This window comes from Puma concolor, chromosome A2, assembly GCF_028749965.1.
Source record: "Puma concolor isolate L17-30 chromosome A2, mPumCon1.1.hap2, whole genome shotgun sequence".
NCBI lineage: Eukaryota > Metazoa > Chordata > Mammalia > Carnivora > Felidae > Puma > Puma concolor.
In genome coordinates, this window is record NC_141668.1 from 87,650,894 (window position 1) to 87,678,475 (window position 27,582).

The 27,582-nt window shown below is 36.7% G+C and overlaps 1 protein-coding gene across 11 annotated transcripts in view; it reads left to right on the top strand.

Moving 5' to 3' along the window:
* MAGI2 (membrane associated guanylate kinase, WW and PDZ domain containing 2) overlaps positions 1 to 27,582 on the top strand; it is a 1,355,992-nt gene that overhangs the window by 1,085,099 nt on the left and 243,311 nt on the right. For all 11 annotated transcript variants that reach the window (XM_086696830.1, XM_086696832.1, XM_086696831.1 and 8 more), the window contains one exon: positions 21,183 to 21,821. In XM_086696830.1, coding sequence (XP_086552956.1) covers positions 21,183 to 21,821 — 639 coding nt within the window. The remainder of the gene's footprint in view (positions 1 to 21,182; positions 21,822 to 27,582) is intronic.

Genomic DNA, 27,582 nt, shown 5'->3' on the forward strand with positions numbered 1-27,582 from the left:
GAATTCAGAACCATACATTCCTGGCCATTAATTCAAACAATAGTGGTTTTGGGGGGAAGTAAGAAGATCCTTCTACCATATAACCAAGGTCCTATAGTTAGTGCACAAACATATGATTGCTTCTGCTCCCATTTTGATGACAAGCAGCCACATTTCTCCACTGATGACCAAACCACAATTTGAGTCAAATTATAACTCATGTCCTGAGCTAGTGATCATAGCTCAGGAAACTGTATCCCCTTTCCCTATAAAACCATGCATGAATCCACTGGAGAAAGGATACATCGAGAGACTACACCATTTTGGAAGTTCAGCTAAAAACTGACAAATACATTTCATTGACTTCTGGCCAAATAAGCCTGATAAGCTTTTCCAGACAGGAAATGAAGGATTGCCAGGAAAAGGGGAGCTGCACTTGCCCTAGCCCAAACACTGAGCAGGGGATGCAGGGAGAGGGGGACACATGAATAAAGGAGTGTTTGTCAAAAGTTCCTAGTAATAGAGCAGCCTAGACTGGATAGCAATTTAAAGATAAAACTGCACAGTTATCTAATTATTTTCAAATAGAGTTGGCTGTTTTTCAGTTTTAAAATGTCAAAAGAGAACTAGAAACTGGTTCTTAAAAAGGACATTTAGTCAGCAGGAGAGTCCAGGATGAACATCAGGCTTGAAACCGCAGCAACCAGGTGAGTTATAGCCTAAATTAAATGACTTCAAGGCATCTTAGCTGCAGCCAGGAAAGGAAGAAGAGAGAAGCCAGGTAAGAGCTGATGAACCCAAATTGATAGGTGTGAGGCAGCCAAAGGGAGCCTGACCCATGGTCCCTTGTGCATCCCTTTGAGTGGGTAAAAAGTCAGTCACTGTGTGTGTGTGTGTGTGTGTGTGTGTGTGTGTGTGTGTGTGTGTGTGGGTGTGTGTGTGTGTGTGGGTGTGTGTGTGTGTGTGTGTGTGTCCATGTCCAGAATGTTCCACCAAGGCTATGGTTGTAGTTTAAGTGAGCACAAACACGATGCAGACAAAATTTCTTGCTCTATTGGCTCCAAAGGCAGAAGCTGTCATTATCTGAGACAGTGCTTAACTACTATCAATAGAGAGATTAAATACTGAAAAGCAGGACACCTGAAGGAGACATCAAACCCAACAGCAGTTCTAAACACCAGCTGAAAAATGGTGACTTTGCAGGCTTCAGAGTGGCTTCTGGGAATCTAAGCTGGAAGCAGAATGATCTCTTGGGTAGCTCCAATACATGATGCAGCAGGAGCAGTTAGTCGACGTGATTTGGGGGTAGCCATCTCCTTTGTAGAGAGGGAAATAGCTCCTCTAGTTAAACCAGAGGCCATTGCCTTATGGTCAATTCTCAGATACCCCCTTCACAAAGACAAATTTCGGTGAGGTAGGGGAATGGGGAGGTGGTGGTGAGTGAAGTGGCAGTTAATAGTGGATACCAAATTTGTGTATGTCTTCTTTAGAGCTAAAGCCAGAAAAGAACAGGGAAGAGCCACTGAACTTCAACTTTTATAACTTATAATATATTGTCTATAAGAGACTGCAAAATGTAGGAATATCTTTCAGAACTCTTGAGAGGTGGTCGTCCCACCTCAGTTCATATATCACTAATAATGAGGAAGTGATGGCAGAAAGGAAATTGAGACCTATTAAGTACTCACTGTGTGCCAACATGTATAGTCTTAGTTAATCCTCACAAGAGTCCTGTGAGATATAGGTATTATTATCTCCACTTAAGTAGATTACAAAGATTTGATTGGGACATTGAATAAGTTCCAAGGACATTCAGCAGCAGGTGGTGTATCCAGGTCTGTAGGACTACAAAGTCCATTCCTAAAAGCCTTATGCCATATGCAAAATGTGGACAGTCATGGACCACAACAGCGGCATCTCTGGAGCTTGTTAGAAAAACAGAATTCCAGGGTGCCTGGGTGGCTCAGTCAACTAAGCGTCCAACTTTTGATCTTGGCTCAGTCACAATCTCGCGGTTTGTGGGATCAAGCCCCGCATTGGGGTCTGTGCTGACAGTGCGGAACCTGCTTAGAATTCTCTCTGTCTCTCTTTTTCTCTCTCTCAAAATAAATAAGTAAATAAACAAACAAACTTAAAAAATACAGAATCTCAAGTCCCACCTCCAGAATGACTGGATCACAATTTGCTTTTTAACAAGATCTCCAGGTGATTTGTGTGAACTTTAAAGGTTGAGAAGCACTGCTCTAAAGCTCTGAGGTTTTTCCCACCAGTCTGCTACTTGAGACAGTTTCTCCCAAAATGGCAGAGTCATAACTGGTCAATGTTCTTTCTTAAATTAAATCAAAATCTTCTTCCTTGTGACCTTTATCTGACATCCTTCAAGGGTGTCATTTTTTCTACTCCTTTCCTTTTTTTTTTTTGAATATAAACTCAACTTTTTTATACCTATAACTATAAAATTTTATCTGCCAGTTTTAGTCTGCATTGTCAAATCTAAGATCCTTTCTAATTTTTATTGATTTCTCCCATATTTATAATTTATATATTTAATGGACATATTTCTTATTATTCATTCATGTATGATATGTTGATAGAGAGAGAGATACACACACGTATTAAGTTCAGTCACACTTAGAGTCCATCCAGTGGCATGGCGATGTTAATCGATTTATCAATTTATGTGGGTTCTGCTATTCAAAAACTAGAAATGGTGGTTGTCAGGGCTGGAGAGAGGGGAAAATGGAGACATATTAGTCAAAGCATTCAAAGTTCTAGTTATACCAAATGAGGTCTACTATAGAGCATAGAACCTATCATTAACACTACCATATTGTATACTTAAAACTTTGCTGAAAGAGTGGAACTTATGTTAAATGTTCTTATCACAAAAGGAATAATAACAATAAATAATTTTCTGTACACAAAAAAAATAAGGAGAAAACTTTTGGAGATGATGAATATGTCTATGGCATAGGCATAGATTGTGAGGATGGTTTCACAGATGCACCATTATCTCCAAACTTATCAACTTGTATACATTAAATATGTACCACTTTTTATATGTCAGTTGTACCTCAATAAAGTGTTTTTAAAAATCAACAAGCATAGACTATCCTGAGGTATTTTCCAGGCTATATTTCTCCAACTTATTTCCGTCGATTTTTTGTTAAATGTCTTACTAACTCATAATGCTCCATGTCTGTGGAACTGTCCTAATAACTTCATATCATAGAAATAATCAGGTTATATGAGAATAACTAGGGCACCTGGTTGGCTCAGTTGGTCAAGCCTCCAACTTCGGCTAGGTCATGATCTCACGGTTTGTGAGTTCGAGCCCCACATCGGGCTCTGTGCTGACAGCTCAGAGCCTGGAGCTTGCTTCTGATTCTGTGTCTCCCTCTCAGCCCCTCCCCTGCTGTCTGTCTGTCTGTCTCTCTCTCTGTCTCTCTCTCTCTCTCAAATAAACATTAAAAATTAAAAAAAAAGAAAACTAATTTTTAGTCAACCCATCCTGGCTGCTAGCAATTATCCATTTCTTTTCTAAGGCTCATGCACAGTTTTTCTAATAATCTGTTCTAAAAGAGCAACAAATTTTACTTGCCTATTTATGATTTCTAGAAACACTTTTTCCTTTTAAAAAAAATGGGCCAACTGCCTGGCTTTCATTTTCCAAGATTTCTCCCATTCACTCTCATTTCTTAAAGAATTCTCATGGTGAGTTCTTTCAGAAGAATAAATTTGGAATACTTGGAATCACAAGATATGAATCTGGTACCATTTAACTGCTTTGAGCAACAATCATTGCTCAAAACAATTTACCTATTCTATAAAATATCTATTCTATCAAATAGGCATAATAATTATCCTGATAAAATATAGTATGTGGAAAAGTATTAGAGTGTATATGATGGTGCTGGAACAACTGTATAATAAAATTAGTGTCCTGGAGACTTAAGCCCATTTAGTGGTTGACACTCTCTAGCTTTAATTTTCCCTGTCTTGATTCTGATACCACCTGGAGTACGCAAACTGTTTCCAAAGGCCAGTGAGTAATGCTGTACTGTGCCATGACCTTCCCTTGGGACAAAGTTTGGCAATCTATGACAACCTGGGCAATTCTGCCCGCTGCCTGTTTTTGTAAGTTTTATGGCAACAGCCAAACTCATTTGTTTATATATTGTCTGTGACTGGTTTTGTGCTATAATGGCAGAGCTGAGTAGTTGCTACAGAGATCACATAGCTTTTAAGCCAGAAATATTTACTTTCTGGCTTTTCCCAGAAAAATGTTTGCTGACCTTTGCCTTTGACTACACACTTTAGAAAAGAGGGACTTTGCGATATATAATTTTCTGTACACAATTCCTAATCAAGCTCTGTACTTAAGTACTAAATAAATTCATTTTATAATAATCCCTTTAATAGGATTTTATGACCTAAATGAAATTATATTCTAAAATAAAATAATGTGTAATGATTTGATAAAACTAGATCAATTAGAATAGTTAGCTAGAAAATCCTGTTGATTTTAAGCCTTGTTGATAAAAAAAAAATGAAAATCTGTAATACCTCTGTTTGATTTGGAGCCTTAATAAATACTAAATATTAAACAAAGTGCATCTTTTATGATGATTGCACTGATACTCATGTCAAATTGAGCATCAGATCTCATTGTCCAGTAAAGTAGACATCAATGGAAATAATGTAGAAAGTTAAGCTGAATCTTAGCTCTAACTTAAGATACGATCTACATTTCCTTTTAAAATGGCTTGCTCAGCCCAATGTGTCAGCACAATATTTGAATATTCTAAAACTTAAGTACAGAAAAAAGTTCTCAAATTAAGAGTCTCAAGAGTCAAAGTTTGAAACCACTTTGTTTGGGGGGCCTTTTTCAATAAAGAATTTCAGGACAAAGTACATGTTATTCTGCACGACAGTCTGTTAATTGTTTCCAAGAGAATAATAACAAGACGTCCTTGAAAGGAATGTCTGGCAATGGAATTAGCTCTAGAGACTTTAAGACAGTATTTGCCAAGAAACAAGGTCAGTCTGATAATATGTCAAACACATCCTTTATTAACCTGAATAAATAAAATATACCTATAAATTATGAAGTGCATGGCGGCTGAGTTGCCTGACCACTGCTTTTAAATGTTCTCATTAGCATGTCATGTCTGTAATAAATGACTTTAAATTTTGTATTTTCTCTGACAGGATATTTTAAATTGTATAAAAGCAATACCCTCCTGTTTGCAGGGGAAAGAATGGCTATGCAATTATTTTATAGAATCATGGTCCAGGTTGAGCTTTACTGACATAATTGATTAAATAATGGATCAGAGTCTTCTATGGAATACATGTCTCTTCCAAAGTGGTTATTGCTATATATAGCTCATAGCATCTGTAATAGGCCTAATAGCAATAAATCTGTTTCAGCAGAGTAACCCAAAAGACTTCAGTTAAAGTGATATTTTTTTTTAATTTTTTTTTTCAACGTTTATTTATTTTTGGGACAGAGAGAGACAGAGCATGAACGGGGGAGGGGCAGAAAGAGAGGGAGACACAGAATCGGAAACAGGCTCCAGGCTCTGAGCCATCAGCCCAGAGCCCGACGCGGGGCTCGAACTCACGGACCGCGAGATCGTGACCTGGCTGAAGTCGGACGCTTAACCGACTGCGCCACCCAGGCGCCTCTAAAGTGATATTTTAAAAGCCAATGACTAGTTATTGTATTTAATTCATGTTAGCAGACCATAAATAGGGGAAATTAATGAAAAATATAACCTTTTCTGCATGCTAAAACTCAGGAACAATGATTTTTCATCTTTCATCAGAAAATAACCAGGTTAACCCAACATTAAATAAATGTCTCGATTGCACAATGCAATAAATGTGTAACATTTAACAGGTAAATAAGACTGTGTCTAAAACAGTGAGAGAATAAGAGAATTCAAATATAAATATGCACACATACACACACAGTATACAGCATGGTCTGTCACAATTTACCCACAAAGCCTTACAAACCAGTTTATCTACTTGAGTTGCCTGTAACCATCCCCTAGGCAAATACTTTTTGGCTGTATCTAATCTAAATTATCCTGACCTGAGCTGTATCTTTGTGTTTAACCGAGATGTGTGAGGGCACAATTTGAGTCCATAGGAAAATAATCCCACAACTGAAGAACTATGATCGATCCAAAGAATGTGATTTTTGTGCAAGGTTTATGCTGTATTAAATAAGTAAAAGAGCAAAAGTCAACTAATAAAGTAGTATGAGACCACTTCCCTTGTCTTTCCCTGTGTCAGTCACTGACCACCACCCCAATCTTCATCCTCCTCAATCGGTACTTCCCTGAAAGTACCCCTCCCCGTCTAACACTGTTTCCCAAATTCACTGCACTTTTAGATAGCTCTTCTTTGGATAGCTCATAGTTTAAGATATTGCATGGCTACAAATCTTTGCCTTCAGCAAATGTCCTTGATCCCTTATTCTGTGTCGATGCTGTACTAGATGCCCACTAGTTAAATGAGAAATGAGGATAGCTGTTTTCTACATTACTCCAAAGAGAAAGGATATGCATTTTTCTCATTTTTTTAAATTTTGTTTTGTTTGGTACCTTGGTGAGCACTGCTTATTAATAAGCACCACGTATTTTTAAAATTTCACTGAAATACTGAAAAAGAATCATGCATTTATCCGTTGTAACTATATGCTAGTTTTCCTTGCCACTTTGAGTTACAGTTAATAGTATTTTAAGGTTAGGGACTAAGTCTTATGCATCTTTGTATCTGCTGGGCCCTTCTCAGAGCACATAGTAGGGACTGCATAAATATTTATTGAATGCATACTAAAACGTCAAAATTATTGTATTATGATTAAAAATGCATTAACCTGATGTGAGTTACATTGGTTAACCCATGCTGATGTAAAACTCTAATTAATAGTTAAGTTACTGAAAATAGAAGAACTAACTAATTGCTGCCGAATAAAAGAATTGAGATTTGGGCATCTGAGTGGCTCAGTCAATTGAGCAGTGACTTTGGCACAGGTCATGATCTCATGGTTCACAGGTTCGAGCCCACGTCGGGTTCTCTGCTGAAAGCTCAAAGCCTGGAGCCTGCTTCAGATTCTGTGTCTCCCTCTCTCTGCCCCTCCCCACTCACTCTCTCTCTCTCTCTCTCCCAAAAAATAAATAAACATTAAAAAAAATTTTTTTTAAAGAATTGAGGTTGGAAATCATTTTAAATACAAAATCCACAGAGAAATAACAAAAGAAATCAGAAGTGAAAGCTTAGGACCTAGGTTTCTATGATCATGGCTCCAAAACTTTTACCTCTAGCCCCTCACCTCTGTGTTTGCAAGCATCCCCATCTACTAGAATTTACAAATCATTACTTACCTTCTCTCCTACCATGAATTTTCACTTATGCCAATGATTCTTACAGATAACAAAGCTAACATTTTAAACATTTCTCTAGCTTTTAAGGTATCAAAAATAAAGATATTTTGTATATGTAAAATATGCAAGATATGTCATAACTATAATTATCTTCTTCACATACTGAGTTAATCAACCATAATTAGTAAAGTTACAGTTAAAAATAGTGTTAGTGCATCTTTCCGGACTTAAAAAAAAATTAGTAAAGAATTTATGAGAACATTTTTGCTGAACAAAGAAAAACATTTAATTAAGTAAAATAGGTACTGAAGTTTATTTTTGTATTCAATTTGCCTTTACAAAAAGCAAAATTCTGCCTCTTAGCTTTAATCCTTCTTCACAAAGCAGGTAAATGTCTTGTCAGATTTAACATGATAATTGCAAATTTAATAGGTGAATAAACTTAAGAACCTACAATCAAACCCATAGGGAAAAATAAAACCAAGGCAAAAATTAGATAAAACAGTTTGTAGCAGAAAATATTTTATATAGTTCTTATTTCCCATCTTTTCAGAGCTAAGTCTGAATTTTAGTTAATATTTTTTCCAATATCCTGACTCACGTATTTTATGCTGAAGGAATTATTGAAAGATTGACTAGCAGACTTTTGATGTAGTAATAAATATTTATGATCTCCTGACTGTATTTTTATATTATTCATTGACTAAATCCTTAGATCTCTTGCTTCCATAAGCCAGTAATTATGGCTATCAAGTGTAACTTCATGCTTTCTCTGTGTCAGTTTCCTGAGTAGAAGTCAAAATGGAAATGGTTTACAATTACATGCCTTCAGCCATCATTGATTATTGTTTATGTAGAAAAGTTAGCATGTCTGTGTAACTAAAATTGAAAATACAATGTACAAAAAAGAATAACAACTAAATATCTGTTCCCTGTGTTCTAGACCTAAGGAAACTGATGCTTTACAGTTAGCTAATGAGCTAATTGCCCCTCCCATACTTGGGTCCATTCAAATGATCAACCCTGATTTCAGTTAATTGGAATACATAGTCCTATTCCTAGTAGTTCAGCCTTATAGGATTTATGAAAGCCAGATTTTCAAAGTTTAAGCATCTCATATACTATTTTTTGTTCTTTTTTCCCCTGTATTTTTAGATGTTTATGACCTCAAAGTTGTATTCCCAATGGTGCTGTTTTGTAGCTTGGCATTTTGTCCACATTTTGTTTTGATTTACTTCCTTTACCCTTGGGCACCTGGTCAGCCCATTCAGATATAGATAATTCTATCATTTTGATTTCTTCATGTAGGCTACAAGTTGTGCATAAAAACTGGACTGGTATGTCATGATAAAATACCGCATATGTTTACATTATGCCAAAATAGCTGTTCAATTCAGGCAGTCAAAATGTGAAATTGGGTAAACAAAATTCCAAATGATTAACTTGTAGTCTAAGTCTTAAGAAATGCCAAATAAATCGATGAAATGAATCTTGAAATTTCATAAATTTATATAACCGAGAATGCGTATAGTTAGCACACTGTCCTGAAAGTAACACCAAACATGATAGAGACTGAGGCAGCTCTGATATTTTGCAACTGTGGTACTTAGTTTTGCTAAGCTATGACCACTTCTTCTACAAAACAAAGTTAGCATATTCTCCACCAGGTTATTTCAAGGATTAAATGAGACTAAGTCTCTAAAGTGGTTGGCGGAATTTGGGGCACACGGTTTTATTATTCTTAGCACATAAATGGTAGCTATTGTTATTAGCCAATTTAGTCATTGCTCTGTGACTTCCAACCATGTATATTTTCAGTAGAAAGGATTTAATGGACTATTTTTGCATTATCTAAACCAAAAAAAAAAAAAAAATCAAGAGACTATGTAAAACTTTTACTTTTTGATTGATTAATCTGGGACTATATGGTTATGACTCTTGCATTTTAGTCTGGTTTGCAAGAACTTGAAATATAAAATGCTGATAGTATAATTATAAAATTATTACTAGATTTGGGTTTAGAAAGCAAGAAATTTTCATTGTTTTGTCTTTATTGTTAATTATATTTGGCTGGAATACAAAACGTACTGTAACCCTTCAGTGAGCGATGAGTGATATAACATAGACACGTGGATCTATTCATGTAGATATATGTTCAGTGGGAGTGATAGAAGGAGGGACAGTTTAAAATCTTCCAGGATGATTCTCCACTAACTTATTCCAATCAGTTTTAGTATGGTATAATAATTGTAACATTGGGAACAGCAGGGGATTATATTGTTTTTCTCTGTGCATTTGTCTGCTGCATCTGAGAATAGAATAATCTCCATTATCTGCAGGGAAATTGCTGCATATTTCCCTGAAACTCCTAGACTAGTGACATTATTCATCCCCAAAACAATCTGTGTACAATGTATGGCGTAGAGGGGGTCGTGGGAAGGTACATACCCTTATGGAGGAAGTCTTGGATGTCTGATATTATAAAAGACCATATTGATTTCCCTTTCTCTTCTCTTAAATCAAAGAGATAGTAACCATCTTTCTCTGGATTCCAAAATTTTAGTGTAGCCAAGAGAAAAATGTTTCTTCCCCTTTTCCATGTGTTTTAGGGTTTTCAATTGACAATCTTTGGTGTATATGGCCCGATGAGCAGACTGACTTTTTGATACTTGTATAAAATATTGCTCTTTCAGAAACTGAAATTGGAAATAAAAGTGTCCAAGTTTGAACGATCAGAGTCTGTCAGTGAAGATTCACATCTGCCAAGTCTGTTTTCTTCTTAACAAGTTAGAAGGCTCTCTCACCAAGCCTTGGACCCGTGTGTATGCAATATACAGTCACATTTTTAGCATGGCACATTTGTTCTTTCTGCCAGCCATTTTATGAAGCTCGGCAACTTAATGCTGCACCAGTTCAGAAGTCCATATGGGAGGAATATTCTGGCAGCCCTCGTTTCAGCAAGGCAGCAGGGGCTCTGCAATTTTTCACGTGAAGGGAGGGAAGGAGTAGATCAACATAATCTAATGTTACAGTATCAGTTAGGGATTGTTGATTGGCTTGCAGTGGAAGCACCAGTCAGAGCACTTTCCAGAAATACCATACAGGGTGATAAAGATCTAGGGGTGAGAGTTCCTTGGCCGAGCAGCCCCAAAATTGACATCCTCTATCTTCAGTCTGGATGCTCAAGACAGTACCCAGCTCACACAGGAACAGATAGTCTTTTTTTTTTTTTTCCAAAAGTAATTCAAGGGAACAAGTTTGCAAAATGTTCTCTGGCATCTTGAAATAGTTATTCCCCCCTATTCTAGTACCAATTTCACAGTATCAAAAACTAAATTCTACTTTCCGCCAACTAAAAAAAACACTGCTTCTACCTTTCTTAAAAGTGCATGTTGGTAGCAAACACTTAGAAACCGTTGGGCAGGAGGCAGTGGTCTGAATGAAATGGATCCACTGGTCCTTTTCATCACTCCTTGCTGTTCATTTTTCTTGCTCAGTCAGAATGGCTTGCAATCCACAATCGTGGGTTGAGTAAACTGTTGGAAAACAGGTCCACACACAGTTCCCGGCTCCCCCTAGCCAGCTGTCCCCCATCAGTTCAGGGGAAGCTTTACAGCCATTTGATATTGTGTTGGAGTAAGTTCAGAAGGTAGTGATGATCATGCCATGTTGGCCCCTAGGAGCCACTTATGTAAAAAAGAACCATACTCTTTGAGGTCTACAGTTAACACTATTTGAAAGTAAGCATGCGAGTTGCTTTTCATTCATATAAAATTGCTCTTCTTTTCAAGGTACTTCTGTAATTTGAGTTTTCATGGAGGGTTGTGTGTTGATTGAACATATTTCTTTGATGCCTCTGCCCTCATCTGTATCTATAACACACAGGAGAGGACAAAGAACCTTCATTTTTATCTTGCTTTCATAAACTTTCATCTTGCCAAGGTTTTAATATAGATTTTTAAATTCTTTTATTTTCATTTTCTTCCAGTGAAATCGTACGTTCCCTTTCAATGCAAGAACCAATTTTCATTTTACAGGATTCCTCTGATAACATGTTGGTCTTTTTTGTGTTTGTTTAAAATTCATTACATTGTTTTAGAGAAATGACAGATTCATTGACCATTTCATGTTACCGAATTAAAGTGAGAAAGCTATTTAGAAAGCCTCTGCTCTTTGGAGCTTTGCAAAAACCAGTCTTTTGTGCTTTCTTTTTGTGCCTTTACTTATAGTTTTAATCTGAAGAGTTGTTTCATCTTTGCCAAATCAGCAAATAATCAATGCTTTTAAATTTCTCTTTTCTTTCTCCTCTCCAACAAAGTAAGATGCAAGTATTTAAATAGATCTTACCACACAATGCCAAACACAAAGGAAATGTAAATAGCTCGCTGGACTAATTCACATCTGCCAGGGAATAATTGTTGGATGTGTGCTGATTAGGCATAATTTTTTTTCAACCAAGCTTTTAATTAGGCATCTGCACCGGGTCACACAGATGACATTATAAAATGTGGATTAAGAAGTATTTCATTCTTTTGAGAAATAAGTGGCCATGCCAACATCTTGGTATCCTTCTGCCTATAGTTAGAGTGTTGGAATCACTGGCTGCTGTTGGAACCTTGGGGTAGGCCCCCAGAAGCTTGTCATTTACCTGTTTAATGGTGCCACAGAAGTTTCCCAGTGCCTTATGGGAGGGCAGTAGGAGAGCTTTTCATATTCTCACAAGATGTAGATAATCCCCAAGCTGCACCTTAGACATGATGCTTTCTGACTTTTACATTTAACGTGAACAGAAACTAGACTACAGAAAGTGAAACTGCTCCGGCGCCTGGGTAGCTCAGTAGGTTAAGCGATGGACTTCAGCTCAGGTCATGATCTTGTGGTTTATGAGTTTGAGCTCCACATCGGGCTCTGTGCAGACAGTTCAGAGCCTGGAGCCTGCTTCAGATTCTGTGTCTCCCTCTCTCTGTGCCCATCCTCCCCCAACCCTGCCCCCTTCCTCCCCCAACCCTGCCCCCTTCCTCCCCCGCCCCCTCCAGGCTCACACTCTGTCTCTCTCTCTCAAGAATAAGTAAACCTTAAAAAAAAAGCAAAGAAAAGAAAGTGAAACTGCTTGCTCAAGATCACACAGCTATTGAAATAATTTCTAGTAGAGCTTATGTTTCACGATGGTTACTGAGTTTGGGGAGTTTCAGTGCCCTATCACCCCTCAGCCTCAGCATCCTCAAAACCTTCTTCCAGGCAGCTTGTTTTGAAGGGACCACAGGAAGCTGACTGAGCGATTGCAATGGATTCCCCTGTTTGCAATTATTTGCTTCACCGCTTTCCTCCATTAACTTAACTAATCAAAAGAATATTGCAGTTCATTTCTCAATTTTCATATTCAGGAATTAAAGATATTTTACCCAGTGTTCCTACTGATATGATTTGAGGTACACAAAAGAATGCCTGAGTCAACACTTGTCCCAGATGATTTGAAATTCTTAACATTTGTGTGGAAGTCTTGAATTCAATGTTTAAATCTCACCTAATTATTAGTGTGACTTTAGAGAAGTTATGTAACTTCTCAGCTCAGTTTTCATACGTATAAAGAAAGTATAGGTCACAATGCCTATTTTATACAGATTATGTAAGAATTGGGTAAGGTGGGGTTTGTAAGTGCCAGATAAATATTATATGTATTAAAATGGTAGTCACTATGGTCAGAGAAATTCGTGGTGCTGTTAATGTGGTTAAAATGGATTGAAGAACGAAGCTGTCAGGAGGAATGCCACACAGGGAGAAGTAATTAACAGCCAACACAATAGGAGGTGGCCAGAAAGATGGTCAAAAAGGTGAAGCTGTCCTCAAAGGGTGATTAGGAATTTGTTAGTGGGGACAAAGCATGGAGAGAAGCAGGAGTCTGGAAAGAACAAAGGATGTATAGGGGCATGGCTGTGAGCTTGGGCAAGTGAAACACAGTGTAGGTTGGGAAAAGGCAGGAGATGGTGAAAACGTATAAGATCCTAATATGCTATGCTACAGAATTCGGACTCTATTATCTCCTGTGAACAGGCACTGAAGGACGTGAAATAGAAAAAACATCAGAGAATAAAGTATAGAGGAGGAGCTGAGCTTTGCAGCCACTGACATTAATGTCCTTGACCTGCAGAATATTCACACTCTCTTGGTTCCTGAGCCAATACTGACCAGAAGGGGAGTTAATTAGGAATCCCCTGTACTCCTAGAAATCTGTACAGGGTAGGATTAGGGAATGCCGTAATCCCACAGGTTCACTGAATTATGCCATATGCTAGGCTTCCCTCTCCTCCTTCTCTTGTCTTTCCTACTGACATCAGGAAGACCAGCTAAGAGACTGTTGCAGAAGTTCATACAAGAGATGGTAATCCCTGACCTCAGGTGGTGGAAGTAGGAAAACAAAGAAAGGAACCAACTGCAGACTTAGCTAAGAGGGAGATCCAGACCCTGTGTCTTAGAATTCCAGAATGAAGAAAATACCTTAGAGATCATCTGGTTCGGTCTCCCCTTTATTAGCATGGTGCCTGAGTCATAGTAGTCGTTGAGTATAGTAAATATTTGCTGAACAAATTAATGAATAAATGAGGGCTAAGACCCAGAAATGTGCTGACACCACTAATTATTAACATCACTGGCATAAGAACATAAATCTCCTGATTCCTAAGTCAGTGCTCTCTCCATATGCCACACTTGGTTTTATAATGTAAAACATAAATACATACATACATACATACATACATACATTCATACATTCATTATTGGAGCCTTATGTTAGTGCTATAGCTGAATTCACCTCATTTTCATTCACAATGTGATTTAAAATGTAGCATATCAGATTTAATAAACTATCCTTTTCTGATGAAGGCATTTTGTACTGACTCTCATACCTTCATAACCTAAATATTTGTGTTTTGCATTTCTGCATAATGGGAGGATTCCTGCAGTAATGCTATCTACAAGACAGATGTTTAAAGTCAATAGAAGCATGGAAGGTTCAGAATTTCCAAGGTGGGATCTCCTCCAATTAATGGCTATTTTTATAACTATCACTCTAAAGAGACCATTTGGGAATTTTAGAAACTGCTTTAAATTATTCCAAGAGAATGGTGTTGTCTGCCTGATGACAACAGAAATCTGGGAAATAGTCTTTATTTTAAGCAAAAAAAAAAAAAAAGAGAGAGAGAGAGAGAGATTTAGGTATAAGGAAAAACTTTGGGGCAATAAGAGACATAGAACCCTATAACAGATTCATCAAGGAACCTGAGAAAATAAGACAAAGGCCCATTTATTTCCTTGGGTATTTCTCTCTAGATGTTTCTCACTTTGTGACATTACTAAGACTATGCCAAGACTGACACATGTGGATGTTGTAAGTTGCACCTACCACCTCACCTCTCACCACTGCCACACAGTTCAGACTGTCTGATCCCTACACCCACAGCACATTGTATTTATATTCCAGAAAAGAATGAGGAATCCAAGGATACTTTATGAGTCACTGGTCTTCCTTGCTGGGAAATGGTGTATTCAGTCACATGGATGAACATATCTGTCCTCTCAAATTTCTGCAAAAAAACTATCAAATACTTTAATAAAATTCAGCAGGTTCCTTTTAAAATTTTTTAATATTTATTTATTTTTGAGAGAGAGAGAGAGAGAGCATGAGCAGGGGAAGGGCAGAGAGAGAGGGAGACACAGAATCCGAAGCAGGCTCCAGGCTCTGAGCTGTCAGCACAGAGCCTGATGAGGGACTGGAACTCACGGACCGCAAGATCATGACCTGAGCAAAGTCAGATGCCCAACCGACTAAGCCACCCAGTCTCCCCTCAGCAGGTTCCTTTTAAAGATTCGAACTATTGTATTGTATTATTCTCATCCTTAAGATGTTTTTATTTTCCACTCGTTATCAGTTATTTGTTTAAAAGTTTAACATATGTATTTATATATGTAACATCATAATAGTTCTGTACCATTTATAGGACATTTTCACAGACATCTCTTTTCTGTAGGGTAGGGTAGAACAGCTGTCATTATCTCCATTTCATAGATGAGGAAACAGATGTTGGATGACTTGCTCAAAGAGTGACCCAAGGAGACCCAGCTTCAATTCCGTTTGTCCATCTGACATACCACAATGCTTCATTTGGGAGAATAAACAATATCAAGGGCCAGTATTTACAATTTAATTAAAGTGTTGAGTATCACACCCTCAAAAGTACATTTCAGAATGTATTATGTTTTGGAGGGTTGTAGAATAGAATGAAAATGAATTTCAATATTATAATAAAATTTCCTATTACAGTAAAATTATATATTTTTATTATAAAAAACACAAACACACAAGATTCAGAAAAGGAAGGCCAGTTAAATCTTATTAGCTGGAGAGGAACCTCAAAAAAATAATAAGTTTTCAATACAGAATTCATGTAATTGGTGGGATGGGAGTAGTGGGTGAGAATTGTCTTTCAGCAAAAATTTAGATGACTTGGGAAAAACAGAAGTTAGAAACAATGAAGGCTGCAAAGTTAGCAAATAAACCTACTCCAGTTTTCCTCTGACTAAACCTTTCTATCCTTTATTCAATAGGAATTTATCCTAAATACCTAAAGAGTTCTCAACATAGTGATATTACTCTATTTATTTTGTGGGGAGAAACTTAGAACAGGTAGAAAACTCCCACAGAAGAATAAAGTCAAGAGATGAAATTGTAACATGAGATAGTGACATGAGATAGTAACAATCAGAGCAAAATAATGAAAGATATTTTTGAAGAGGTGAGGAAGGAATGAATCAGATGAGATGGAGTTACACACAGAAAGGAAGTGCCCCTGAGGGTGGAGGAATAGCAGACTTCAACTAAAAGGCATGGAGCAAGATGTAGATTGTAGGCAGCAAAGACACCAGCAATACAGAATGGAAGTTTATAGGGTAGTGAAAACAAAAATAAATTGGAAAGCCTACTGGTAAAGAGTGTTAACCAACACGTTTAAAGATTGAGTATTTTGAACTTCCATGACTACAGGATGTGAATGGAATGTGAAGTAAGTTAGTCTAGTCTGGTCCAAGATGGTGGTTAAGGAAGGTAGACAGCAGGTGGTAAGTGACAGAGGCTAAAAAGGAAGTTTCGGCATACTACAGTGACTCAACGAATGTGGGAGCAGAAGAAAGAGGTACAAAAATAATTCCATTTTAAGCAATGCTCTATGAAAAGTGCCCTATTTTATCCAAAATGATGAAGAACCCAAGAGATATCCAATATTGTATTTTGGTTTCCATGACTAAGAGAGAGACCAGTTATCTTGGAACACATTCTTATACAGGCCAGCAATTTTAAACTTCTGCTTCATCAGCCTGATTCTCCTTCACTTGTACTTTGAAATCTCATAACTGAGAATCAGGTCTTTATGAGACCAGCCCTATTTGGGACACCAAACTCATCAGTCACATCAAATTTGACCCATAGGCCCCAGGTCAGTAGCCCTAAGACATCTGGCCTCAATAGGGCCTAAAGTAAATGGCCATATAAGAAACAATGTAACATTGCAGGCAACATGGCAATGAAAATGCATGCTTGGCTGCCAAAAGAAATGCATCATTTTATTTTTGTGAAGGACCTTTTTTTGGTAAAATTAAAAGTGTTTTCACAAGGGTGATCTCATTCTCACAGTAGCCATGGCAAAAAGGAAATGGAGGAGATATTTTGATTCCCATTTTATAAAAGAATGAATTGAGAGAGGGAGAAATCAAGTGACTCTTTTCCAATTCTCCCTCTTAAATAGGCCAACGGGGCTTGAGCTAGAGCCAATTTTCCTAATGACGTCTCTTTCTGTGCTCTGAAGCCCAGTCTATCCCAGGATTTGGCACGGCACCATCGGATGGCATATACCAGGTGGCTCATATTTTTATTTCACAACATGTAAATGACATTCATACAGCAAGTCTATAAATATCCTACCCAATTAGTTCTATCTGAACAGGCAAATGTTTGCTTACAAATCCATCTACAACAATTTTGGCATGACACAATGTCTAGGCATCTATATACATTTTTTAAAGTGAGCAGCTGAGTACTGTCAAGTTGTTAGTTTTATCCTGTGATAACTGACCTCTCATCTTTTACATTCAGAAAGCTTCTGTGTAGCTCCGTAAAGATATCACTTTATCACTGCTTGCTTGATGACTTGAAAAATTGCTCTGAGCGGAAAAGATCCATAAATTTTAAAAGGCAGTCTTACCGAGAACCACAAATAGTTCTTATTCTGCTTCTAAATAGCAAGATCACATTAAAACTCAAAAATAGATAACATTAATCACTATAATTCAAATAACTACTCTCTAGACCTGGCAGGGAACCGTCAGAGCTTAGTTCTTTCCTCCTATGAATTTCTGGCACAGCATGCTGGGGGGCTGGGGAGTTGTTAACAGTGATTAAAGTTAGGGAAAGCCTTAGAGGCATTTGTTACCTTCCTACCTTTGATCTGCCTACTCAGAAACTCATACTCAGTCTTGATTATGACTATGGTGGGAATATCTTGGTGGGACTGTCCTGATTTTAGAGAAGGATATAACCAAGGACAGATAATAATTACTGGAATGGCAATCATCCTTTGCATAACAACTTACAAACCCTGTCACCTGCATGATCTCATTTGTTATTTCCCATAGAACAAGAAGTTGCTATTACTATTGTTCCTCATTACTTGTGAAGAATCTGAGTCACAGAGGATTTAAGTTAGTTTTGAAAGTCACACAGCTAATTTTAAGTGAGGGAGCTGGAAATCAGACCAAAGTCTTCTGACACCCTATCCCATATAATGTCAGCTATACCGTGCAGCCCCCCAAACCTACCAAAAACACTGGATCCAGAATGGAGATGGGCAGAAGAGCGGTCAATGTGTTAAAACAAAAAAAAAAAAATGTAAAAGACTAACCAAATAGGAAAAAAATGAGGAAATGATATGTACTAAAGAGGAAACCCAAATGGCCAATAAACATATAAAAAATGCTCACCCTTACTAGCAGTCTAGGAAATGCAAATTAAAACCATGATCACACCCATTAGATCAATGAAAGTTAAGCCTGAGAATGCCAAGTATTGTGTCAGATAGGGAGCAATGAAAATTTTAATATACTAAAAATGGGAGTGTACAGCTATTTGACCTATTTTGTGAGCCATTTGCCATTGTGTAACAAAGTTGAGAGAGAGCATGTGGTCTATGCCCAGCAATTCTGTGGCAAGGTCCATATCTCAGAAAAACTATATTCACAAGGGCCATGGAAAGAGATTATTAGCAGAATTACCTTAAATAGCCAAAAATTCACAAAGACCCCAGCATCCATTAACAGAAAAATGGATAAATGTTAATAAAAGAGTGATATAGCCATCCAATCCCCTATTGCAATGAAGACTAATGAACTAGAGGTAAAGGTATTAAATAGATAAACATCAGAAATACATTTGGAAGGAAATTATAGAAGATTAATATGTATTCCATTTCCAATGATTTTTAGAATGTGAAAAGCCATATTTGGGGGTATATTATTATTTAGGGATTAAATATTATTTAGGAATATTATTTACAGGTACCTGGATATGTCATAAAAGCATAAAGTACCTGTGAATAAAGCAGGACAATGACTACCTTTGGAAAGGGCAAGAAGTGAATACAAGTGGGAGGGGGGTGCTACCTGGAGGGTCATAACTAATATGTGCAGTGCTGTCTTCATTAAGTTGGATGGTGGTACACAGGTAGTTATTATTCTTTCAACCTTCTAATGTGTAAAATAGATTATCAAAACTTAAAAATCGAAGAGGCAGGAAAGAGAAGAAAAAAAGTTTGTCTGGATTAGACACCTCTCTGGGACTCTGGGATGACCAGGCCAGTTGAAAATTATGTCACAGGGTCCCCAGCCACCCTGGTCTAATGAGGAGTCATAGCAGCAGGGGGAGGATGATCATCCCAACTCAGCCCTATATCGTGCTCCAAAATCCCAGCCATTACCAACACCCTTTCTGATAGACATAATTTGAAGAGTGAAGTTCCATCTCACCAGTCACAGAGTCTGTGACATTTTCTAGAATCACACCTAACCTGGATCCCCGGAAAATGGCTTTTCTGTCTTTATATCTTTAGCACCTTCACACAGTTCTCTAGCATTCGGGAAGAGGGAGTGTTAACTGAGTCTATGTTGCTGATAGTATTTTACTCAGGAATGTTTTATTCATAGAATTATTTATTTGAGAATGCATATAGTGGAGTAATTTTATATCAGATACTAAAAAAATCTAGAAAAGTATTTAACTCTGAAAACTCAACTCTGTGTTTTTCATTTTTGATGTTTGCAATTTTGATGGGCAAGAATATCTCAGAATGAAATCCTTAGCCATTTACACTATCCCTTTCAGAATTATCCTGATAAATTAATGTCTGCTGAGTTACTCATTTGACAGTCCATGAAAACATGTCTTTTTATCCCTCATATACTCCTCAGCATAGTCAGGCATAATCTCAGTTTGCAAGTTCAATTCTCAAATATTATGGTTTTTAAGGATAAAAATATCAATCCATAATAGAACAGTTGTCTAAATATAAAACTGTTATTCATACATAATTGAAAATTTAAACAATTATCTCAAACAAGCATGTTTTTCTGCATTTTAAGGAGGAAATATTGTTTTCCAGAGTTATTCATTATAGTGAATAGTGAGTTCATTATAATGAATAATTAACATTTAGGGCATTTGAATATCATAAAGTTAACTTCTAACCAGTGGACTTTTGTAACTCTATTATAGTTCACTGGGGAGAGAGGACAAATGCCTTTTAAAAATGATCTACAGAAATATAATTAATCTAACATCAAAGGATGAGCCTGTGGCAGCCTCCTGTTTGAAAGCCAGGGTCCCCAATCCCCTCCATCCTTTTTTAGCAACAGTAATATTAATAGTGGTCCACATTTTTGGGCACTCACCATGTGTCAGGCACTATGCCAAGCACTTTTCCTGCATTATCTTATTTTCTCCTCACAACAACTTTACAAATGCGGAACTGTGGTTCAAAGCAGGCAAGTCCCTTGCCCAATATCACATATCAGCTAAGTAGCTAGAGCCAGGATACGGACCCAGATCCCTGGTCCCATTATCTGTGTTCTTGACCTTGCTTGTATACATGGAACCTTTGTAATTACATCTTGCTGTAGATGGAGAAAGTAAGTGGGCAAAATATTTTCCTCTTTCATAAAAAAGAAAAATAGTTGACTGAGACAAGTTATATGTCTCTCTCTATCTCTATCTCTATATCTCTATCTCTATCTCTATCTCTATCTCTGTCTCTGTCTCTGTCTCTATCTCTATATATACTGGGGCTTTCTTTTTCATCCAAAACTTACGACTACCACTTCTCAGTAGTTTGAAAATTCTATTAACTGAATTGCACTGAAGATGGAAATGATGATGAAAAAGAAGCACAGAATGTGTGCTTCCTCAAGGCACAAATTCATCTAAACTTTTCTTCCTGAGCCTTTCTTTCTGAATACAAAGCTGTTTCTGAACTCCAAGAATAACCAAATAGGATTTTTTTTCGTCATTTGATCATTGTATTTGTTGGCAGACCTGTTGTAACCTTGAGTCACCTACGGTGAATTTAAATATTATTCTAATTGATTTTCTCACTGCTTACTGAGAAACACAGTGCCTCTTTTACTAGTCTCATAAATAATTCCATTTCTCTATGTCAACTTTAATTGAACTTACCTCATGTTGTCAATCTCTCTCTTTTTTCCTTGCAGGTGATGTCATTGTCTATATTAATGAAGTTTGTGTCCTTGGACACACTCATGCAGATGTAGTCAAACTTTTCCAGTCTGTTCCTATCGGTCAAAGTGTCAACCTGGTGTTGTGTCGTGGCTACCCTTTGCCCTTTGATCCTGAAGATCCTGCTAACAGCATGGTGCCACCCCTTGCAATAATGGAGAGGCCACCTCCAGTGATGGTCAATGGAAGACATAACTATGAAACATATTTGGAATACATTTCTCGGACCTCACAGTCAGTTCCAGATATAACAGATCGGCCACCTCATTCTTTGCACTCAATGCCAGCGGATGGTCAGCTAGATGGCACGTATCCACCACCCGTCCATGATGACAATGTGTCTATGGCTTCATCTGGGGCCACCCAAGCTGAACTTATGACCTTAACCATTGTGAAAGGTGCCCAGGGCTTTGGCTTCACTATTGCCGATAGTCCTACAGGACAGCGGGTGAAACAAATACTTGACATTCAGGGATGCCCTGGCCTGTGTGAAGGCGACCTCATTGTTGAGATCAACCAGCAGAATGTACAGAACCTGAGCCATACAGAAGTAGTGGATATACTTAAGGACTGTCCCATTGGAAGCGAGACTTCTTTGATTATCCATCGAGGAGGTAAGATAACACTGGCTCATCAATAAAATATGCAGGTAAAATAGTAAGACCTTTACAATAATATCATAAAAGTGGAAGTTTCTCTGGAGCTGAATGAGAACACACTCTAAGAGAGTAAAAGAGAAAAGAGTCCAGGAAGCTATGGGTTTTTTTTTTAATTTTTAGAATATATATTCTCCTATTTTACATTAAACACAATTAACGTAGTGCTTGCAGTCTTACAAATCTACCTTAATATGAATTTGGAGGGTAAAGATTGAATCCCCAAATATAAGTGGGCTATATTCCAAAAGTTCATTAATGTATCGATTGTAGAAATCTCAGGCTGGGTTTCCATTGACTTAATTAAGAAATCTGAGTCTTCCAACCAAACCAATATTCTGTATTGTGCGTAGGATTCTAGGCTAGCTAGTTCAACCCTTTCCAAGTTCAAGTATAGTCTTGATAATCCCCATAAGAACCATTGGAAACTGATTGTTGCAGAAAAATCTTTTTAGAGTTGTGAATTGGGATGCTTAGGACACTTCTTTCACTACCACATGGATAATTACTCATGGTGCCCTCCATGACCTGGGAAGAAAGTTATGGAACAGGGTTAGGGCTGGAGTTCTGGGCTGGGTGTTCTAGGTGAAGTATGAACATCGGAGCAGTGAGGAGCATGGTAGGATCTCTGAGCCCTGGGTATTTCTTCTTTTCTACCTTCTGGAGGAGAGAATGGGGCCACACAGAAGGCCCCTCCTTCATTTCTGTGCTACTTTGCTCTTAATTATCAGTCAAACTAGGGAGAGAAAGAAGGGGGGGGCTATAGATAGGGAGGATTCTTGAAAATAGAGTATAAAAGAAAAGTCTCAGGCTAAGTCCTGGTTTTCCACTTACCAATTCTGGGATTTAGGATACTTAATGTACAAGAGCCTCAGAAGCCTCATCTGTTATATTGTGATGAAAATACAATGGTGGTCCTGCTCTTCATGTCGAATGACCCACAATAGGTGTTCATGAAATGTCTGTTGAGTGTAAATGAGCTTCGAAGCTACAGCAAGGGTGGGTCAGAAGGGGCAGTACGGCAAGGAACTCATGCGTGAAGAACACATGTGTGGCAAACATATGTGATTGTCTATTCAGAGCACTAAAAACAGCATGAAAGCCCTGTCGGTTTGAAATGCAAATGAAAGCAGTCAAAGCTTGAAAAGAAGCACCTTTTATGATTTATTTGGCCCTCTCTGCAGGTGTTTCCACTTCAAGGAAATATTTACATTATTGATTCCTTGTGTGAAAATGGACATCAAATACTAAGCATTTTTGAGCGACGGTATGCAAAGTATTATGTTCCTATATTAAAAAAGGGAAATTATGGTAGCAGAAGTCTTAAATTTGACCTTCCTAAGGCATTGTTACAAAATAGCACTTGAATCTTGATAATTAAATATTGACAGTGTATTTTCATTTCTACCACTGCTTGTGTAAGATTATAACCAATATTCTTAATTAAATAGCCATATCTTCATAGCGTGCAATTGAAAAGCAAATCTTTGTAACAGGTTCTTGATATTAAAAGGTCTACTGAAAATCACTGTGCACTGTATCCAGCATATGATTTATAGAAACAAGTTTGTGTACAAATCATTAAGTACTGACTTTTTTTAAAGGCTTGGCATAGCAGGAGGAAGTATTTTGAAATCATCTATGTATGTATAAATGCCCGCTCCCTGCTAGACAACCCTATTCTTGCTCTTTCTTTCCCCCTATTTTCTTCACCTCTCACTTAGTCCTCCAGCATGTTACATTCTATTTGCATTTTGTTTGTGTTTGGGGGTGAGGAATTTTTTTTTTTTTTTATTTTGTGGCCCCTACAATCAACTATGGAATGCAGTACCCAGGGATGCTTAAAGTATTTCTAGTCAGAAACCTCTCGTGTTTCCCCAAATTCCCACAATTTGCACTCAGCTGTCTGAAATTATTAGGAACTAACACCATGTTTTGTGATGAAATTGGCTTTATCTTATTATAGGCTACTCATAAGTGCTTATAGCCTCATTCAGATAAGTATAGACCTTAAAGAGCAAATTTGCATGCCTGTGTCCTTAGATCAGAACTGTGGTTGTTTGTTTTAATAATTTACTAGGATTTTTAGTTTCTAAAACAATAATATACATGGTGTAATTTTTTTTAACAGTGTTGGAGGGTATACAATGAAAAGCAATTCTCTTTCCTGTGCCAGACTTTCAGTTCTTTTCTCAGAGGCAAACATGTTTTTTGAATAGAAACTTTCAGAAATTTTGTATACATAACTAGCATATCCATGAATATCTGTAGTAGGTTTAATATAAATGTCTTGCTCTAAATATCTTGGCTATTAGGGTATAATTCATTTTTAACACACACCATTGTTGTATAATTCATATAACATAAAATTCACCCACTTTAAGTGCTAAAATGATACGTTGTGTAACAATCACTGTAATCCTTAGAATATACATCATCTCAAGCTCCCTCAGCCCCAGAAAATCACTAACTAATAAGCCTTCTGGATAGTTTTGCCTTTCTGTAAATTTTTTATAAATGTAGTCTCTTACACAACATAATACTGCTGTGGTTTACCCACACTGGTGCATGTGTAAGTAGTTTGTTTTTATCACTGAACAGTATTCCATTGTATGGATCTATCATTTTTTAAATCCATTCACTAGTGGATGAACATAAAGAGTTGTTTTCAGTTTTCAACACTTATAATGTTGTTGTGAACATTTATTTTTTAATGTTTATTTATTCTGGTGGGTGCGGTGCAGAGGGAGAGAAGGAGAGAGGGAGAGAAAGAATCCCAAGCAAGTTCTGTGCTGTCAGTGCAGAGCCCAACATGGTGCTCAAACTCACTAATTGTGAGATCATGACCTGAGCTGAAACCAAGAATCAGACGCTTAATTGACTGAGCCATTCAGGTGTTCTGCTGTTAACATTTAGATAAAAGCGTTTGTGTGTGCATATACTCTCATTTTTCTTGAGTAGATACCTAAGAGTGATACTGCTATCACTAGTTATATGACAAGTATATATTTAAATTGTTAAGAAATTGCCAGAATGTTTTCCAAAATGACTATACCATTTTACATTCCCACTAGCAATTTATGAGGTTTCCAGTTTCTACCCATTGTTGCCCTTAGTTGGTATAGTCAATCTTTTTGATGATAGTCATTCTAGTGTCTGTATAATGATACCTTTCTTGTGATTTTAATTTACATTTCTCTGATCTTTTTATGTGTTTACCGTGTTTTCATGTGTTTATTAGTATTCATATATCTTCTTTGAAGGCATGACTACTCAATAGTTTGTCCATCTGAATATTTACTGGGCTATTTATCTTCTTATTAAGTTGTAGAAGTTATGATTACAAGTCTTTCATAAGATATATCGTTTGCAAATATTTTCTCCCAGTCTGTGGCTTGTCCTTTCACTTTCTTGATGGTTCCTTCTGATGCACAAAAGTTTTAAATTTTGATGAAGTCCAATTTATCAGCGTTTTCCTTATTGGATTATTATTTTGGTGTTATATCTATGTAATCTCTGCCTGACCTGAGGTCACAAACTTTTTCCTGCTTCCTTTAAAAGATATAGTTTCAGCTCTTACATTTAGACCACTTTAAGATCACATATGTGCACAGTGTGAGGTAAGGGTCTAAATGCATTTTGTTGCATATGTATATTGTATTGTCCTAGAACCATTTGTTGAAAAAAAAAAAAACTACCCATTCCTCTTGGATTGCTTTGGCACCTTAATAAAATATGAACTAGCATGAATGTGAGGTTTTATTTCTAGACTCCATTCTCTGTATGTTTACCCATATGGTTATGCCATACTTTTTAGATTACTTTAGCTTTATATTAAGTCTTGAAATCAGGTAGTGTGAATCCTTTAACTTTTTATTCCCTTTTCACTGTTATTTTGGCTATTCTAGATTCTTTCCATTTTCATATAAATTTTTTTTTCAATATATGAAATTTATTGTCAAATTGGTTTCCATACAACACTCCATTTTCATATAAATTTTATGGTTTTCCTTTTTATTTATTTTTTTTTAAATAAAAGACCTGTTGAGATTTTGGTGTTGCACCAAATACGTAGAACAATTTGTGAAGAATTGCCAACCTAACACTGAATCTCTCAACTCATAAGTATGGTATGTCTCTTCATTTATTTGAATCCCATTTAATTTCTCAGCAATGGTTTGTAGTTTTCAATATACAGATCTTATACTTCTTCTGTTAAACTTATTCCTATTTTATTCTTTTTGCCATTATTGTGACTGGAATTGTTTTCTTAATGTCATTTTCAGACTGTCAGTCGCTAATATATAGAAATGAATTTGATTTTTGTTTTGGATCTCATACATTGCAACCCTGTTACACTTCATTAGTTCTGGAGGTTTTTTACAAATTTCATAAAACTGCCTACAGAGATTATTATGTTATCTGATGATAAAGTTTAATTTCCCCCTTTCCAATTTGTATGCCTTTGATTCCTTTACCTTGCCTTATTACACTAGCTAGAACCTCTGTTGTGATATTTCATGTGAGTGAATATAAGCAGACATCCTTGTCTTATTATCAGTTTTAGGGGAAAAGCATTAGTTTTTCACCATTAAGTATGATTTTAGATGTAGGGCTTTTGTATGCTCTTTATCAGGTTGAGGAAGTTCCCTTCTATTCTTAGTTTGTTGAGAATTTTAATAATCAATGTACCTTGACTTTAAACAGGTGTTTTTTTTCCTGAAACTATTGAGATGATTGAGTGTTTTTTACACTTTATTAATACAGTGTTATATATTACATGATTTGTTTTTATGTTAAACTAATTTTGCATTCCTGGGATGATCCCATTTGCGTATAATTCTTTTTTTGTGTGTTGCTGAATTTTGTTTGCTTATATTTTATTAAGAATTTTTGAACCTATTTGGGGAGAGGTTTTCTATAGTTTTCTTTTCATGTGATGTCATTGTCTGGCTTTTGTGTATTGATAATACTGGCTTTATAACATGAGTTGCAAAGTGTTCCTCCTCTTTTTTTCTGAAAGTTTGTGTAGGATTGATGTTAATTCCTCCATAAAAGTTTGATAGAATTCACCAGTGAAGCCCTTTGGGCTGGGCTTTTATTTGTAGAAAAATTGTTTGCTAATTAAATTTATTTTCTTGATTTAGGCCTATTCCAATTTTTCAACATCCTTGAATCGTTTTTTGGTAATTTATTTCTTTCTAGGAATTTTTACGATTCATCTAAGTTGTCAAATTTGTTAGCGTAAAGTTTTTAACAAAATTTTATAACATTCCTTCCTAAAACCCAGCTTTTAGATTCATTGTTTTTCAGTTTTCTATTTCAGTGTGCTCCACTCTAATCTTTATAATTTCCTCTCCTCTACTTATTTTGTGATTGATTTACTTTGCCTTTCTGTCTTCAAGTTTAGATTAATGATTCTAGTTCTCTCTTTCTAATAAAAGCATTAAAGCTATAAACTTCACAGTATGCACTTCTTTACCTTAGTTTCGTAAATTTTGATAGGCTCTGTTTTCCTTTTCATCCAGTTCAAGGTATTTATTTTTTATTTCCCTGACGATTTCTTTTTTGACCCATAGGTTACTTAGAAATGTGTTGTTTATTTTTCAAACATTTAGGATTTCCCAATTCTTTTCCATTAATTGCAAATAATGTCTACTTGGAGAAGAACATGTTTTGTATTATTTCAGTCCTTTTCAATGTGTTGAGACTTGTATTA